At 31.8% G+C, this 14,935-nt stretch overlaps 1 protein-coding gene across 4 annotated transcripts in view; it reads left to right on the top strand.

The window, feature by feature from the left end:
- LOC135845572 (protein couch potato-like) overlaps nt 1-14,935 on the top strand; it is a 160,483-nt gene that overhangs the window by 142,930 nt on the left and 2,618 nt on the right. For 2 of the 4 annotated variants that reach the window (XM_065364207.1, XM_065364208.1), the window contains exons 6-9: nt 1,963-2,099; nt 5,805-6,022; nt 9,804-9,978; nt 10,251-10,377. In XM_065364207.1, the coding sequence (XP_065220279.1) occupies nt 1,963-2,099; nt 5,805-6,022; nt 9,804-9,978; nt 10,251-10,377 (657 nt within the window). The remainder of the gene's footprint in view (nt 1-1,962; nt 2,100-5,804; nt 6,023-9,803; nt 9,979-10,250; nt 10,378-14,935) is intronic. The other 2 variants (XM_065364209.1, XM_065364210.1) reach the window with 2 other exon arrangements.

Raw genomic sequence — 14,935 nt, 5'->3', positions numbered from 1 at the left:
TGGTCGGATTAAAAAAAAAATAATGTAGAAAGAATTTGAAATTTTTCAAATTTGATTAAAATGATTCAAATTTTTGAAATCAATGTAATAAATACGGTCATAAAATATCAATATGAGTAAAAATTATTTTTTTTAATTGAAATATTTCTGAAAAATGATTCCAATGTTCCAAGCTTTGATTTTTACTTACTTACTCCCCCCTCCAATCTTAAAAAAAATCAAAAATCCTAACCTATGAAAATTAATCTTTGATTTCAGCAATTTTTAAATAGCCTAAGTATGTCAAAACATGCTCGTCAATTTTTTTTTTTTTTGATACCAAAAATTTGTGATATTTTAGCTAAAATTAGCAATTAATGAAGGGAGAGAGGAGAAAGGAGAGTGAAAAAATTCAATTTCAATTCACCAGGAAATAAAATTGGTCTTTTTTCAGATTGTAATTTTTCACAATTGCTCTTCTCAACTTTGCTGTATAATTTTATCCAATTTTTCAGAATTTTCAAAAATAAGTTACTTAATCGAGAAGAAGAGGAGAAAACTGAATTATTTTTAAATTGTCACCTTCCCTATCTCGTTCACCCTCATTCCAACTAAGCTACCTAATCCAAGCCCTGGTATTTTTAAAAAAGTAAAAAATTTACAAATTGAAAAAAAAATACATGTTTTTATTAATATAATAATCAACGATGTCCGTATTTTAATTACCTTTCCGTATTCAGAGAAAAAAAATCAAAAAATTAAGCAGCATTTTTGAAGATTGATTTGAGAAAAAGAGATGGAATTAATAATGGAACAATGCCTTTGTATTTGTATAATAAGCTATTTAGGTACCTACCTACTTAGCATTCCTTATAAAAAATATAAACGAAAAACAAAACTAAAAAAAAAAAAAAAAAAAAAAAAGGAAACTAACTGAACCGAAAAATATGAACTTTACCATCGTAAAAAATATGCTTTAAAATGGCAGGAAAAAAGGGTTCGTTTGGTTTAAATTTTCATTAGAATTAATACCTACAGCATAGGTCATTAACTATTCAAATGACTTCTTCCCGGCAGTGTGATTTTTTCGCTGGATAATTTTCGCATTTTGTTTAATAATACATACTTACCTAGCTAACTGATTAGAGGATTAAAATCCGACGATACCTACGTACTTATATAGTTTTAAGCGCTTATAATTAAACATTAACCAAATAGGCCTACTAACATTGTAAGTATAATAATAAGGTATAATGCTTGGAGACAAACTAACATATAGTTAACCTTCGATTTAATTTAGATTTAGCTGGAACGATGAAAATAATGGAATACGTAGAGCTATAAGCTAAAAGAATACGAAATGAAAAATGCACATGTGTAATCGGCTCACATTACCATGCATTAACTTTCATGGTAATACGATGTATTGTTGAAAATGAACTCTGGGACGCTGACATTATATTGTATTCGTATATTTTCGTTCGAATGATTTATTTATAATTTTTCAAAAGTATTGAAAGGTTACCTATAATACTGATCACCGTTGATGTGTTATGTGTGCTTTTTCACATTCTGGTCTGATATAGTCTACCTACAATCTACATAAACTCACGTTAAAAAAAGAAAACGAGTAAAAAAAAATTGCACTTAGCGTACTACGATGAAAGAGATAGCGCAATAAGATGGGTAGGACTTGAGGTGTAGTGTACGAGAGATGTTGTTAGATATGATAAAAATCGGTGTGTGAGAAATAATACGTAAAAACGACGCCTGCTTATCACACGAAAAATCTTTGTTGGAATATCAATATTGAAATTTTTCTGCATGCACGTGTACATTCTGTCTTCCAAACACTATCACGGTTTTTACAAATGAAAATTCTCGCTATAATAGTTGTACCTACACTATGACTACCTATATACTTATACTCAAATGTGATATGGTTTATTACGATCGAGTAATTGTGAATTTTTTTCTTTGCAGATCTGGGAGCTCCTTTCTTTCCTAGTGGTCCAGAGCTTTGGCATCATCCTTTGGCATACGCTACGGCTGCGCAGATACCAGAATCAGCATTACAGCATGCGACGCTAGTCCATCCAGCTCTACATCCACAGGTCCCCGTACGTTCCTATCTTTGACTATCTGCAGAAAAACCAGATACCATCGTGCCTCTTTCCTACAACCACCATGTAATTACGCAACTTGCTTTAATCGCCACTGTCTTTTTCCTTTTTCATCCTGCCTCTTTGGTTCAGCACATTGGAATGTTTTCTAAAACAAAAAAAAGCAAAAAAAAAAAGAAGAAAAAATTAAATCACGCGACGGCGACGATTCTTGAAATCGTGAACGTTGTTACGGCTACGTTTCGGTTTTACGGTTTTTTATGTGTAATCACGATGCTTTCAAGTTCAAGAATCGTCGTCTTGGTTTTTTGATCTCTTTTTATGGCATATTAATGTTGTACTTATATTACGAAAGAATCGAGGCAGTGAAGCAGTATCACTATTGTAGTGTTATTTTTTTTATATACGTATCGAAATACTAGACTAATACGCTTTAGCAAGCACGCTGTTTGTGTTGACGTATTTGCTTTTGAAAATGCCTTGATTTTAGCTTATTTAATTTTTTTTCTCTTTTTCTCTCTCTCTCTTTCTGTTCTCGTTCTACAAGTGGCAGTGGCGTAACCTGGTTCACTTGCAGTCGTGTCTGCGTTGTACTGTTTTTACAACATCGACGTGAACATAATATAATACTAAATACGAGTATTAATTGCACATTTGTGGGAGTTTTAGTTATCTACGTCGAAACGCTGAATTTTATAAATACTCTACCTATAGTTGATTCTACTTCAGAGTGTTACATTCGTAAAATTTATTTTTAGCCGGGTAAAATCATGAGAATGAGATTTGTAGCCTAGTGGAGAGGGCTCATAATTTTCATTCATTTGTGTTTTTTCTGTAAAATTGTCAGAAGTTGAAGGCTCGTATAGTTCTAGATCTAGATTGGTTGAACTCAAAGCATTTGACAGATTTTTAAGAAAATGAACAAAAAAAATTGAAATCAGTCTCCTACCTATGCAAGTTTTAAATCTCAAAAGTGACATTTTTAATAAAAGCTCAAATTTCACATTGAGCTCAAATTGAAAGTCAACATATTATATTTGATAAAATTACCTCCTGACATGGCCTTTTTTACTTCATGATTAATAAATTAATTCTCAAAATAGGTAGGGTTTCACGGTACTCTTGAGGATACAATGGCCAAATGGCCTCCAATCCCTCTATAGATACACCTACATGTCAAATTTCACCCTCCTACATCAATTTGGAAACTGGAAAGGTTCCAGAAATGAAACAAAATTGGAACCTTACAAAAAATTGCAATATCCACTTTTTTGTAGTTGTGATGGGATGAGGTGGGTGAGGGGTGAGGGGGGGGGTTAAAAATAGAAATCCTTAAAAAGCACATCTAGAACATCCTCCAGATGTAGTATGCCAAATTTCAACCTCCTACCCTACTTCTAAATCAATTGGAAAAGGTTCCAGTGATAAAACAAAAACAAAACCCGATGAAAAAATGCATGTGCAATATCCACTTTTTTGTATCTGTAATCAGGGGGAAGGGTTGAAAAGTAGAAACCATTAAAAGACACGTCTAAAACAGCCTCCAGGTGTACAATGCCAAATTTCATTCTCCTACCCTACTCCTAAATCATTTTGAAAAGGCTCCTCCAGTGATAACACAAAATCAAAACATGGTGAAAAAATGTACCTATGTACAATATCCACTTTTTTGTATCTTTAATCAGGGGGGAGGGTTGAAGAATAGAAACCCTCCAGATGTACTGGCCAAATTTCATCCTCCTACCCTACTCCTAAATCAATTTGAAAAGGCTCCAGTAATAGCACAAAATCAAAACCCGATAAAAAAAATTGTTTGTGCAATATCCACTTTTTTGTATCTGTAATCAGGGGGATGGGTTGAAGAGTAGAAACCATCAAAAGGCACATCTAGAACACCCTCCAGATGTACAGGCCAAATTACAGTCCATTTAGTTCAATTTGGGAAAGCTTCAGAGGTGAGGTGACATGGAATCAAAAACCGTTTAAAAAAATATATTATGAAAATCCACTTTTTTGCAGTTGTAACAGGGAGGGGAGGGATTGTAAGTTCTCCTCTCAAAAATGACATTTAGGACACCCTTCAGATGTGCTTGGCAAATTTTCAGCCTCCTTGGTCAATGTGGAGAAGCTCGAGTGATAACTGAAAATTGAAACCCGGTAAAAAAAAAGACGCAATATCCACTTTTTTGTAACCAAAAGGGGTAGGATAGGGTTGAAAAGTAGAAACCCCCTAAAAGCCCATCCAGGACACCCTTGACCCTCCAAGCAATGTACATGCCAAATTTCAGCCTTCTAGGTCAATTTGGGAAGGCTCCTGCAGCGATGGTACAAAATTAAAACCCGTTAAATAAGATGCAAAAATTCACCTTTTTATAGTGTGTAAAGTGGTGGGGAGGGTTAAAAAGGTGAAACCTCCAAAAGGCACATTTTGGGCAGCCTCTGGATGTATGTGACAAATTTCAGCCTCCTGTGTCAATTTGGTGGGGTGGAGGGTGTGGTTTAAAACCGGTTTTTCAAGGTCAAAAATATTTGAAAAAACCGGTTTTCTCCCCTCCAAATTGCTATGAGAGGCTTATTTTTGGATACGTAAGGCAACTTTTGATTTATTATTAATCAATTCCTATTTTGTCCTTTTTTAACCCTCTTCACCCTCTTCAGCTTCTCCTGAAAATTTAGACACTTGTGATTGTCAAGTAAAGGTCATCGCTCTCCATTAAGGCCCTTTCAATCCATCGCCTAACGAAAGCAAAAAATTATACTGAAAACGAAATTAAAAGTGAAATAGAATATCAAATTGTTATTAATTTGAAGATGATAATTTTAGAAAGTGACTTAATTTTTTGATAAATAGCCCCTTTATAAACCTAGTTTCTCACCCAATCAATCCAGTTGATTAGTTTCGATTTCAAAATATTTCCAATTTGAATATTTTGAGGGATTATGAGAATGAACAATGAACATTATTTTAAAAACCAAGTAAATTTTCACTCTGATGAATTTTTACATTTTTGAAAAAAAAGTTATATATCTCAATATTTAATTGTAAAATATTCCTTCTTATGTCCATTTCATGTGGAGAATTACATTTGAGGCAGGAGTAAAGAAGTATAGAGGGATTTTACTCTGAATTGGAATCAACTGTAGGTATTTTCAAATGAATAGGTAGGAGGTTTTTACAACATGTAAAATTATAACATTAAGGTGGTTGTGTTGGAAAATCACATATTGTAACATTTTAAAAAGAAAAGAAAAAAATGTTCGGGATATTTAAAAGCTTGTCGAAGAACATGATACATGAGTGAAAAGTTCACATGTTGAAGTATAATTTATTTTGTAGATATTCCAAATAGGTAATTCGTACCTTTCACTGTGGAAATTTTATATTACCAAATGACACGCATTGTGAAAACTCCCTTTTTTAGTCAAAAAAAAAAAAAGAGGCAAAAAATTCGTATTATAACCATAAATAAACTGTATAATATTTCCATAAAAGCTCGAGCTAAATTATAATATACAGTTGTGTCCTTGACGTAAGGATATAAAAATTTTCAAATCCTGATCCTTGAAATCCTTAAAATTTGCAGTAATCTGGTGTTCTCGTAGTTTTTCAAAGCACTTTGTATATTTTTCTTCACACGAAAAATATTCTCACTCGAATACTACGTACGTATTTATTTACCCGTATGTGTGTTTTTTTTACAGCCTCCCTTATCGATGCAGCATCCTACGGCAGCATTGACGGCGATGCATGCCGCCTCATTACCACATTTTATGCCATCACCAGCGTTAGCATCTCCGGTTGGATCGACTCCTCCATCGCAACCAACTGTGAGCATCAGTGCCGCGCCGTGTTCGACGTTATTTGTAGCAAATCTCGGGCAATTTGTTTCCGAACAAGAATTAAAGGAAATATTTAACAGGTATGTAGATCCGTCTACATGTAATGATCAACTTAGTATGTTAAGAATATCTATAATTTTTACACCTTGTGACTGTTTTGTACCATGTACAAATGAGCACGGCTTCTTCAGGAAGAAAGGGAACAACGAGCACGGTTTGCGTTGCATTTGCACACGTTCTGCAGGTGGTGATGGGAGTAAATTTCTTTTCACTAAGTGCCGGTTAAAAACTCCAATCTTGTGTATTTAAATAATAATGGGTTTCGGTATTAACATATGTGAAAATAACGTGCCAAAAATTCTTCCAATTGGGAATTACCTATACGAATGCATTGTTATTTAAATTTTTAAAAACTGCGTTGTGAAATTCGAAATGATTTTTTTTTTCGAGTGTTGGATTTCTTTTTAGATTTTTTTTTTTTTGAGAAGAGAATTGCGTTTTATGGTGTTACGAAATAAGTACCTATCTTATTATTACGTGAGGTGGAATAGCTGAGGAGGTGTTTCGTTTGAAATAATAGCTGGTCTGATTAGTCTTGAGCATAAAGTGTTGCTTATTAGATTTACTTAGACGATGATGATCTAAATACCTACAGCAGTATACCCGATTTACTCATCAAAAAGCTAGGTCATTTCATTTGCTAGGTGAATAGTTCTCTTTACAGCTTCTGCATTAAAAGGGTTCATCATTCGTACAATTTACTGCAAAGATTTCATCAGATCTGGTCAGAAAAAATTTTTGATCGGATTAAATCTGTTCAGACGCAATAGGAGACGATACATTGAATCTGAGTAGATCTGAATATAGACTTGATCAGGCTGGACCTCTCGATAATCTTTGAAAAAAGCGATCACTCCTCAAGATCGAAATCGAAAATGTGTTTTCAAAAGATCGACTTTAGGAAAAAAAGGTAGGTACTTTCCTAATTTTGATCAAATTTTTTCAAACTAAAATTAAAGACAAATTTGAAGAAATCGATCACTCTTCATGATGAAAATCAATTATTAAAAAATCGATTTTCAAGTAATTGAGGATTGAGAAGAAAATCCTGTAAGCATTTTGGTCAATTTTTTCAAACAAAAACATTCATTTTCTGGATTCTATAGATGAATTTATTTTCGATCATGATCAATAATTTTTGGCTAAGAAATCTATTTTTGAGCCCATTTCTCTTTCATTTTGAACATGATTGTGATTGATCATATAGGATCAAAAATCGAAAATAAATCGATTTTAGGGGTCAATTAATCGATTTTTAGATATGACAGAATTTTGGTCGGGAAGTTCATCTTTGATGCTGAAAATTGATTCTTCATTATGAGCATGATCCACCATATTATAGGGTCGAAAATCGAAAATAAATCGATTTTAGAGTTCGATTAATCGATTTTCGGGCATGAAAGGTTTTTGGTCAGGAATTCCATTTTTCACGCTGAAAATTGATTTTTCATAATGAGCATGATCGATCATATTATGGGGTCGAAAATCGAAAATAAATCGATTTTAGAGTTCGATTAATCGATTTTCGGGGACAAAAGGTTTTTGATCAGGAGGTTCATTTTTCACGCTGAAAATTGATTTTTCATTATGAGCATGATCGATCATATGTATTATGGGGTCGATAGTCGAAAATAAATCGATTTTAGAGTTCGATTAATCGATTTTCGGGGACAAAAGGTTTTTGATCAGGAGGTTCATTTTTCACGGTGAAAATTGATTTTTCATTATGAGCATGATCGATCATATTATGGGGTCGATAGTCGAAAATAAATCGATTTTAGAGTTCGATTAATCGATTCTCGGGCATGAAAGGTTTTTGGTCAGGAATTCAATTTTTCACGCTGAAAATTGATTTTTCATTATGAGCATGATCGATCACATGGAGTCGAAAATCAAAAATAAATCGATTTTGGGATTCGATCAATCGATTTTCTGTGACTAGAAATCGAGGTCTTGATCGGATTAGACCTGATCAGTGATCAGATCTGATTATATCTAATCATTTTTCTTTTGGAGTGTTAATCAAAATTAATAATGCAGCTTTTCTACCTTTTTTCCAAAAATTTTTCAACCATTGCCACTCTTTTCATTTTTTTGTGCAAAAAAACATGCACATTTGAAAATTTGTTCAGCTAGAACCTCATTTTCTCAACCTGAAGATCAATTTGCTTGCAAATTTTTCTAGTTTTTTTCATCGAGTGGAATTTTTTTGAGGCAGTCCTTGAATAAATTGAAAATTCTCTTCGGAAAATGATCGGATCTGATCCGGTTTTGACAGATCCAATCTGCCCAAAATTCTGATATACCTAATTGGATCTGGTCAGGTTATAGATCCATCGAATGTCTAAATCTGATCAAATCTTATCAGATCCAATCATTTTCCAGTGAGTTGTTCAGTTTTTACTTTTTTTTTTTTTTTTTTTTTCATCTTATACAATTGGTGCCTAATTTTTCTGAACTAAAAATAAAATAGAGAACCGTATTCATCTTAGTTACCTTCCTCGATAATGTTTCAATTTTTAAATCCTCCCATTTGAAATTCATCAACTAATACATTAAGCACAGAGACTAACTAAATTACCGAAATCATCTTGCAGAAATTTTTCTCACAATATCTTACATCCATTTCACACGAAATCATCGTCTTCCAGAGCATCTCTGCCTTCCAAGACCACCATTATGCAAACCTAAATACACTCTCGTCGGTTATATTGCCACAATCAGAACAGCTACGACGCTATCGTAACACAATGAAAATTACGATTTCATCATAATCAAAAGGGACGCGTAATACAACGCGATGAAAATTTATCTCGTCGTAAATTACTAATAATTTGTAGTAAATTATCACGAAGCTCGACATCGTAAATTTATTCCAGTCTCTTGTGGGAGAAACTATGAAAGTTTAGTTTGTTAGCCAAAGTTCGGCTCTATGGTACCAGCCTATAAGAAAATCATACACTCGTTCGTATAGTTCTCTATACGCAGATACTCTTGAAAATTCAATTTCGTCGAGTCTACGAAGTACCAAAAAAGCTCGATAAATTTTTAACTACAAATGCGTTAAAATCGAAACCCATTTTAGAAAATTTTCAAATCAAAATTAACTTACTCGTATAATTTTATTCCCCAAATGGGACGTTTTCTTTCGAATAACCGATCGTTAAAAAATTACAAAATTTCGGCATGAATTTGATGGTGCGTAAATTATACATAGAAAAAAAATGTAAGCTGGAAAGCTGTATTAATATTTATAAGCTGATCTTGAGTTACCTATCGAATAAACTTACGCTCTTCTTTATTCTTTATAACTACCTATTGTGTTACCACTTAGCACTTTAATATGCATTTTTTTCCATTGCTGCTTCGATTAACTGCGTAATTTTTTTTACACTAACCGAATATCTGTTCTGTATGCTTTTACGACTAATATGGATGTGATGAAGGGGGGAGAGGGGGGAATCTGACAACGAGAAAACTGACTCAAAAATTGATTTTGTTCACTCTATATTACTAAAGCTTTTGTGAGAAAAAAACCTAACCCAATTAAACGTACCTGTACTTTCACTTATATCAATGATACATATAATAATGTTGTATAATTTTCAGCAAAATATGCCCCTATGTGTAATTATAGGAGTATTTTTGAAATTTAATTTCTGTGCTCATGGCGATGAGAATGATCGCGCATGTGAAAATTATAGCAGGATCGCAGCAGCAAAGCACTAGGGACCAACTAACGTCTTCGAAGGCATTTGGTGTAGTTGCACAAATTTAGCACACTTTGTTAAATATGCACAGTTTCCCAGGCTTCTCTCGCCTACACATGTACTCCAAAGGTGGTTATCCTGTAGCGTTTGTAGAATTCACGGACGCCGCATCCGCTATTCGAGCGATGAACAGTCTTCAAGGATCTGTGTTGTTTACGTCTGACCGCGGTGGTATTCGTATTGAACAGGCCAAAAGCCACACAGAGGTTCGAAATAAATTAATCGTTCTTTCTATATTATATTTTATAAGGAATGATTATTTTTTTTTTAGTATTGTTTCCTTGGTTTTTATTATACATCTATATGCCATATTATATACCAACCAAGGGAAGAAACAGAGTTACTATAATTAGCCCATGTAGAATTTTTGTTTATTATTTTTGTTTTTTGATTAATTTTTTCCCATATTTTTTTTTTTTTTTTTGAAATTTTAATTCGAACGAGGCTTAATTTTCTACGTGTTTTGAATTATTTAAAGGTATGCGTCAAACTTATGAAAATCGATTTATGGTACATTGCAATATTCATTCATTTTTATGTATGGTGCGAATGCGCAAAATATGCATTCATCTTATTACAGTTGCATCGTAGAATATCCATTATAGGTAAAAATGTTGGCGGTAAACACTGATACAATTAAATACGGCACAGTTTTTGCATCACTGAATTTGTAGTTAGAATCACATGATCCACTGATTTTTTTTTTCATTATTTTTTTATTTTTTTTATTTTTTTTTTTGTACTAATATACTTACTCACTTTTTTTATACGATTGTATTTTTTTTTTTTTTTTACTAAGAGCAGGTTTTTTTCTGTGTCATTATTTGGTATATCGTATTTTTGTTTTGTTTTTTTTTTCACGGAATTACGTGTATTTGTGTTTGTTGACGAGTATGACGATGTATCTATATGTACTCAATTCACGGCGTAGATAACTAGATATGGTCTAGATTTTTATTAGATTAGAATCTATCGTGTTTGGCAGCACCTTAAAAACACGACTGATCGAATAATATAAGAGAAGTTTGGTCGCGATGGTCACACGTAGACACCATTAATGATGAAAATGGAGGGTTTTTTTTCATACTGTAAGGGTGTTTTGATAAGGGTAGGTACGTGGAAGGTTTATATATACAGGCGCCGTAAGTCATAAAGGTATTACATCCTGAAGGCCATACGTGGATTAATCTCTTTGCTCGAGCCCTTCATAATTCAAAAAGGATATTAAGTTGATAATTTGATATGGTGAGGTTGCTATGCCTGCTAACTGCTGTCAACCAAAATGTAAAAAATTTATGGTTTAGTTCCGCAGCTGGATAAAGTTCCACGAGTTGGTGGTGAGAGGTGAGGGGGGGTGAGGCAAAAAGCATTAAAGTTGTGTTGGCGTTGGTTTTTTTTTATGTTTGATTGTTTAGAATTACCTTATAGTAAGGCTGTGCGAAGTGTGAGACGCCAGGGTATACCTGGAAGATTTAAAAGCAGTCTAGCCCCCCTATTTAATAAAAGCTGAATAGGTAAATTTTTACTTTTAATTTATTTTATAGGTGTTGGAATCGCCTATAAAAAGGAAAAAGTTATGTATGGATGGATAAGTGCGAATTGCATATTGAGTTGAGGGTGTTTTTCATTGATTGGGATTTTTAAACGTTATCAGGCATGTTTGATACGTCGTCGTGATGAGCATGAGCAATATTAATGTGTTGATACATAGAATTTTGAGGTAAGGTACTCTTATTGGTCTCTGATTATAATTTAATGATTTGAATTTGTGAATCAAGAACTAAAAAAGGTATTTAGCTGTTGGTCGATTCATTTTAGGTGGTGACACCTTCTTCAGTGTGCCAAAGAGATGAATGTTTGCTCCATTTCGGACTATTTCAAAAATAAAGTGTGATTTTTTGAAGAAAAAATTGATACCAACTTATTTCACTTCAAAAACAAAAAAAAACAAAAAAAAACAATTTTTATTATAAATTTTGAAATTTGAAACCGTAGTGAGGGTTTGAGGGGATCCAACATTTCTTCTACAATCTTTTGATATCTGCCTGCAACTCTTTTTCGAATTCTTCCTTTAAATTTTAGAAAAACGACGAAAGACGACAGTCTGGTTTATTTGAAAAAAAATTAGGGAAAGCGTAGATTCGTAATTTGATTGAATTTATCGATCATTTTAAATAAATTTTATTGCATCAATATTCGAGGTAGAGTGAAAAATCGTTCAGGCTTGTTTTTCTGGTAAAAATTGTTTTCCGTCTAAATATTCATTTTTGAGCTTAATTATTTTTTTTTTAATTTCTCAAATATATTTTTTTTTTGACAGTTCTTAATTTTACGATTAATGAGATGAGTGAAATCTTTTTAAACAGTTTAACAGACGACTGACATACTCTTAGCTCTGAAAATTTTTTGAGTTCTCAATTAGAAAATAAAACTATCAAGTTTCAAAAGTTAACTGAAATTCTTCAGAATCATCGTAAATTTTTCTTGCAAGGAAATGGGGTATAACTTTTAAAAAAATCAAGTTTGCTGAATATTTCAACAAAAAAACCTACGAATGGATAAAATAAAAATATGGTAAAAAAAATGAAATCCATAAATTTCAAAAAAAAAAAAAAAAAAAAAAAATGAAAAACATTGTATCTATACCTGCATATTAATCTGTTCTTTATGAATTATGGACATTGGTCTCCTTCTTCCGAAAATGGTCACGAAACAATAAAAATGTCTAGCAAGCCAAATTAGAAGACAAAAAACTTCAAGTTGCTCAAGATTTTTCAAAAAAAAAAAAAAAAAAAAAAAAAATGAGAAAATTGTCAGAATTTAAAATAATTTAATTTTGGTTTTTTTCGGATTTTTCAACAAAAAATAACTTTTTCAAAGAAATGAAAAGCTCCAAAATAACTGAAATGTTTCATCAATAACAAGATAGAAGTAGATACTTGAAAAAATATTAATGAAATGATGAAAATTTCCATTTCAAATTTTCTGTCTTTACTGAAAAAACCTTTAGGTAGGTATTAAAGATCATAAAATGTTTAGGTAACCTGATTTTTTAATTTAAAAAAAAAATGGCTGGTGATCAGAGATGAAGGTCAGGGTTTTACACGTTTAAAACAAATGAAAAAAAAAAACAGAACAATATTTTAAACAAAAAAAAAAAACAGTTTGAAACCGTTTAAAACAGTGTTTTTTTAGTTTTAAAAGTGTTTTTTTTCCAACTCCAATTTCCTAAAAAAAACACGTTTTTTTTTTAGTTTCTTGTTGAAAAAAAGTGAAATTGAACAAACTGTATTTTTAGAGACAAATTTTGTGTTTTGATTCCAATTTTTCAATATTTCTTGAACTTTATAGCTATTTTATGACGTCACATCTTAAAAATTGATGTCTGTTGAATCCAAAACAAATGAATTTGTGTTTAAAACATATTTTAAACGTGTTTTAAACAAGAAAAAAAGCTGTTTTAAAACAAATTTTTTTTAAAAACACGTTTTTTTTGTTTTTTTTTTTGAAAACACGTTTTTTTTTGTTTTTTTTTTAAAAAAAACACGTTTTTGTACAACCCTGATGAAGGTAAAATGTGTAAATTTTTCAATAAAATTTAAAAAATTGAATTATTATAGCCGTTATAGGTACCTAAAGTATTTGAATTTTTGAACTATGATTTCATTTTAAAGAAAAATTTAACTTGATTTTGTCAAAAAATGAATTCATAAAAATACAAGTATTTTACTTTCATGAATTAAAAAAAAAAATAATAAAAAAAATAGGCAAATAGTTGAAATTTCTGATTTTAATAAAAAGTTGAAAATGATAAATTGTTTATTCTGATCTCAGTATATTTCTCCCTAGAAAATTCATATGAATAATTTTCAGCCCATGTAAAGAAGAGGAAAGAGGGGAAAATGGAACCTCAAGGGAAAAATGATTAGTTTGATCAAGTCCGAACAGAAATTTTCATGAAGCATTTTGTTTGTCAATATAGTTGGACTTTTTAATGCATATAGAATATGGATATTTGTTTAAAAAATTGAAAATTTCACACCCTGTCTTCAATTTTTTTATTTTATTTTTTTTCTATATCTGACCTCTTACTTGCCTCTTTTCAAACTACTGATCTATCGATAACGATAATAGTGTTTTTTTTTATACGTAAGTAGGTGCCTGTCTTGATAAAACGATCATAATCAACGTAATACGTATTAATCTTTATCATCTTTCAATATCAGTAAACAACATTCACAAATAGACGTAATTTCGATTTAAAAAATTCAGCCATTAGAAAATTTCCAACCGCGAATGATTTGCAACTGAACTGCAAAGACGTTAAAACACAAAGGCACATATTGACGCACTGTTTGATTGAGAGATGAATCACACGCTTATGATTTTTTTGTATTATTATACGTTTCCAGATGTGTAAAAATTTCGCACCTTTGCAACGAAGCTACAGAATGAAGAATCACCTTTTACATACCTATTACCTACATAGATAAACTACATACTTAAATAGGCTACTAGATAATACACGCACAAAATCAACCACAATGTATAGAATTATAAGATCTCGGATCAATTTATTTAATCGTAATAATTTATACGTACGAAAATCTATATATATGTGAGATGTATGAGATAAATACAAACGTACGAGTAGGTGCGTTATTTAATATCTTTGTACATCTTATATATACTTATTACTTATCCTACTTACTAGGATCAGCGTATTGGCCAGAATTACGCTGCGTTCCACTCTGTGCACTCGCTTTATACATTTTATTAACATTACGGAGCTTGGCGTTGATATGAGAATATGATTACATTGCACTATATTTTTTAATAACCATAGAATGACTAATATTTTTGCAAGCACCGAACGCACAGTTTACGCACCAGTCAGTTATACATTAAATTTTACTCGCAAAATATATATTTCTTATCGACACCGTGTGTGTGAAGTATAACCATCACTGCACTATCGTACAACACCGAATCGAATTTTTGATTTTTATTTTTCGCAAATTCGGGGACTGGGTTAGGAATTGTAAACAAGGTTGGAGATTTAACTCGAACGCTTTCTTAATCCGGTCCTATCGATGAAATCAGAATACCAAATAGTGAACGATAACGATAGCTTGATTTTTTTTTTCATTAAAAAATTACACT

This window comes from Planococcus citri, chromosome 4, assembly GCF_950023065.1.
Source record: "Planococcus citri chromosome 4, ihPlaCitr1.1, whole genome shotgun sequence".
Classification (NCBI taxonomy): domain Eukaryota; kingdom Metazoa; phylum Arthropoda; class Insecta; order Hemiptera; family Pseudococcidae; genus Planococcus; species Planococcus citri.
Note: the sequence above shows the minus strand (reverse complement) of the source record. Positions and strands in the feature narration are given on the sequence as shown.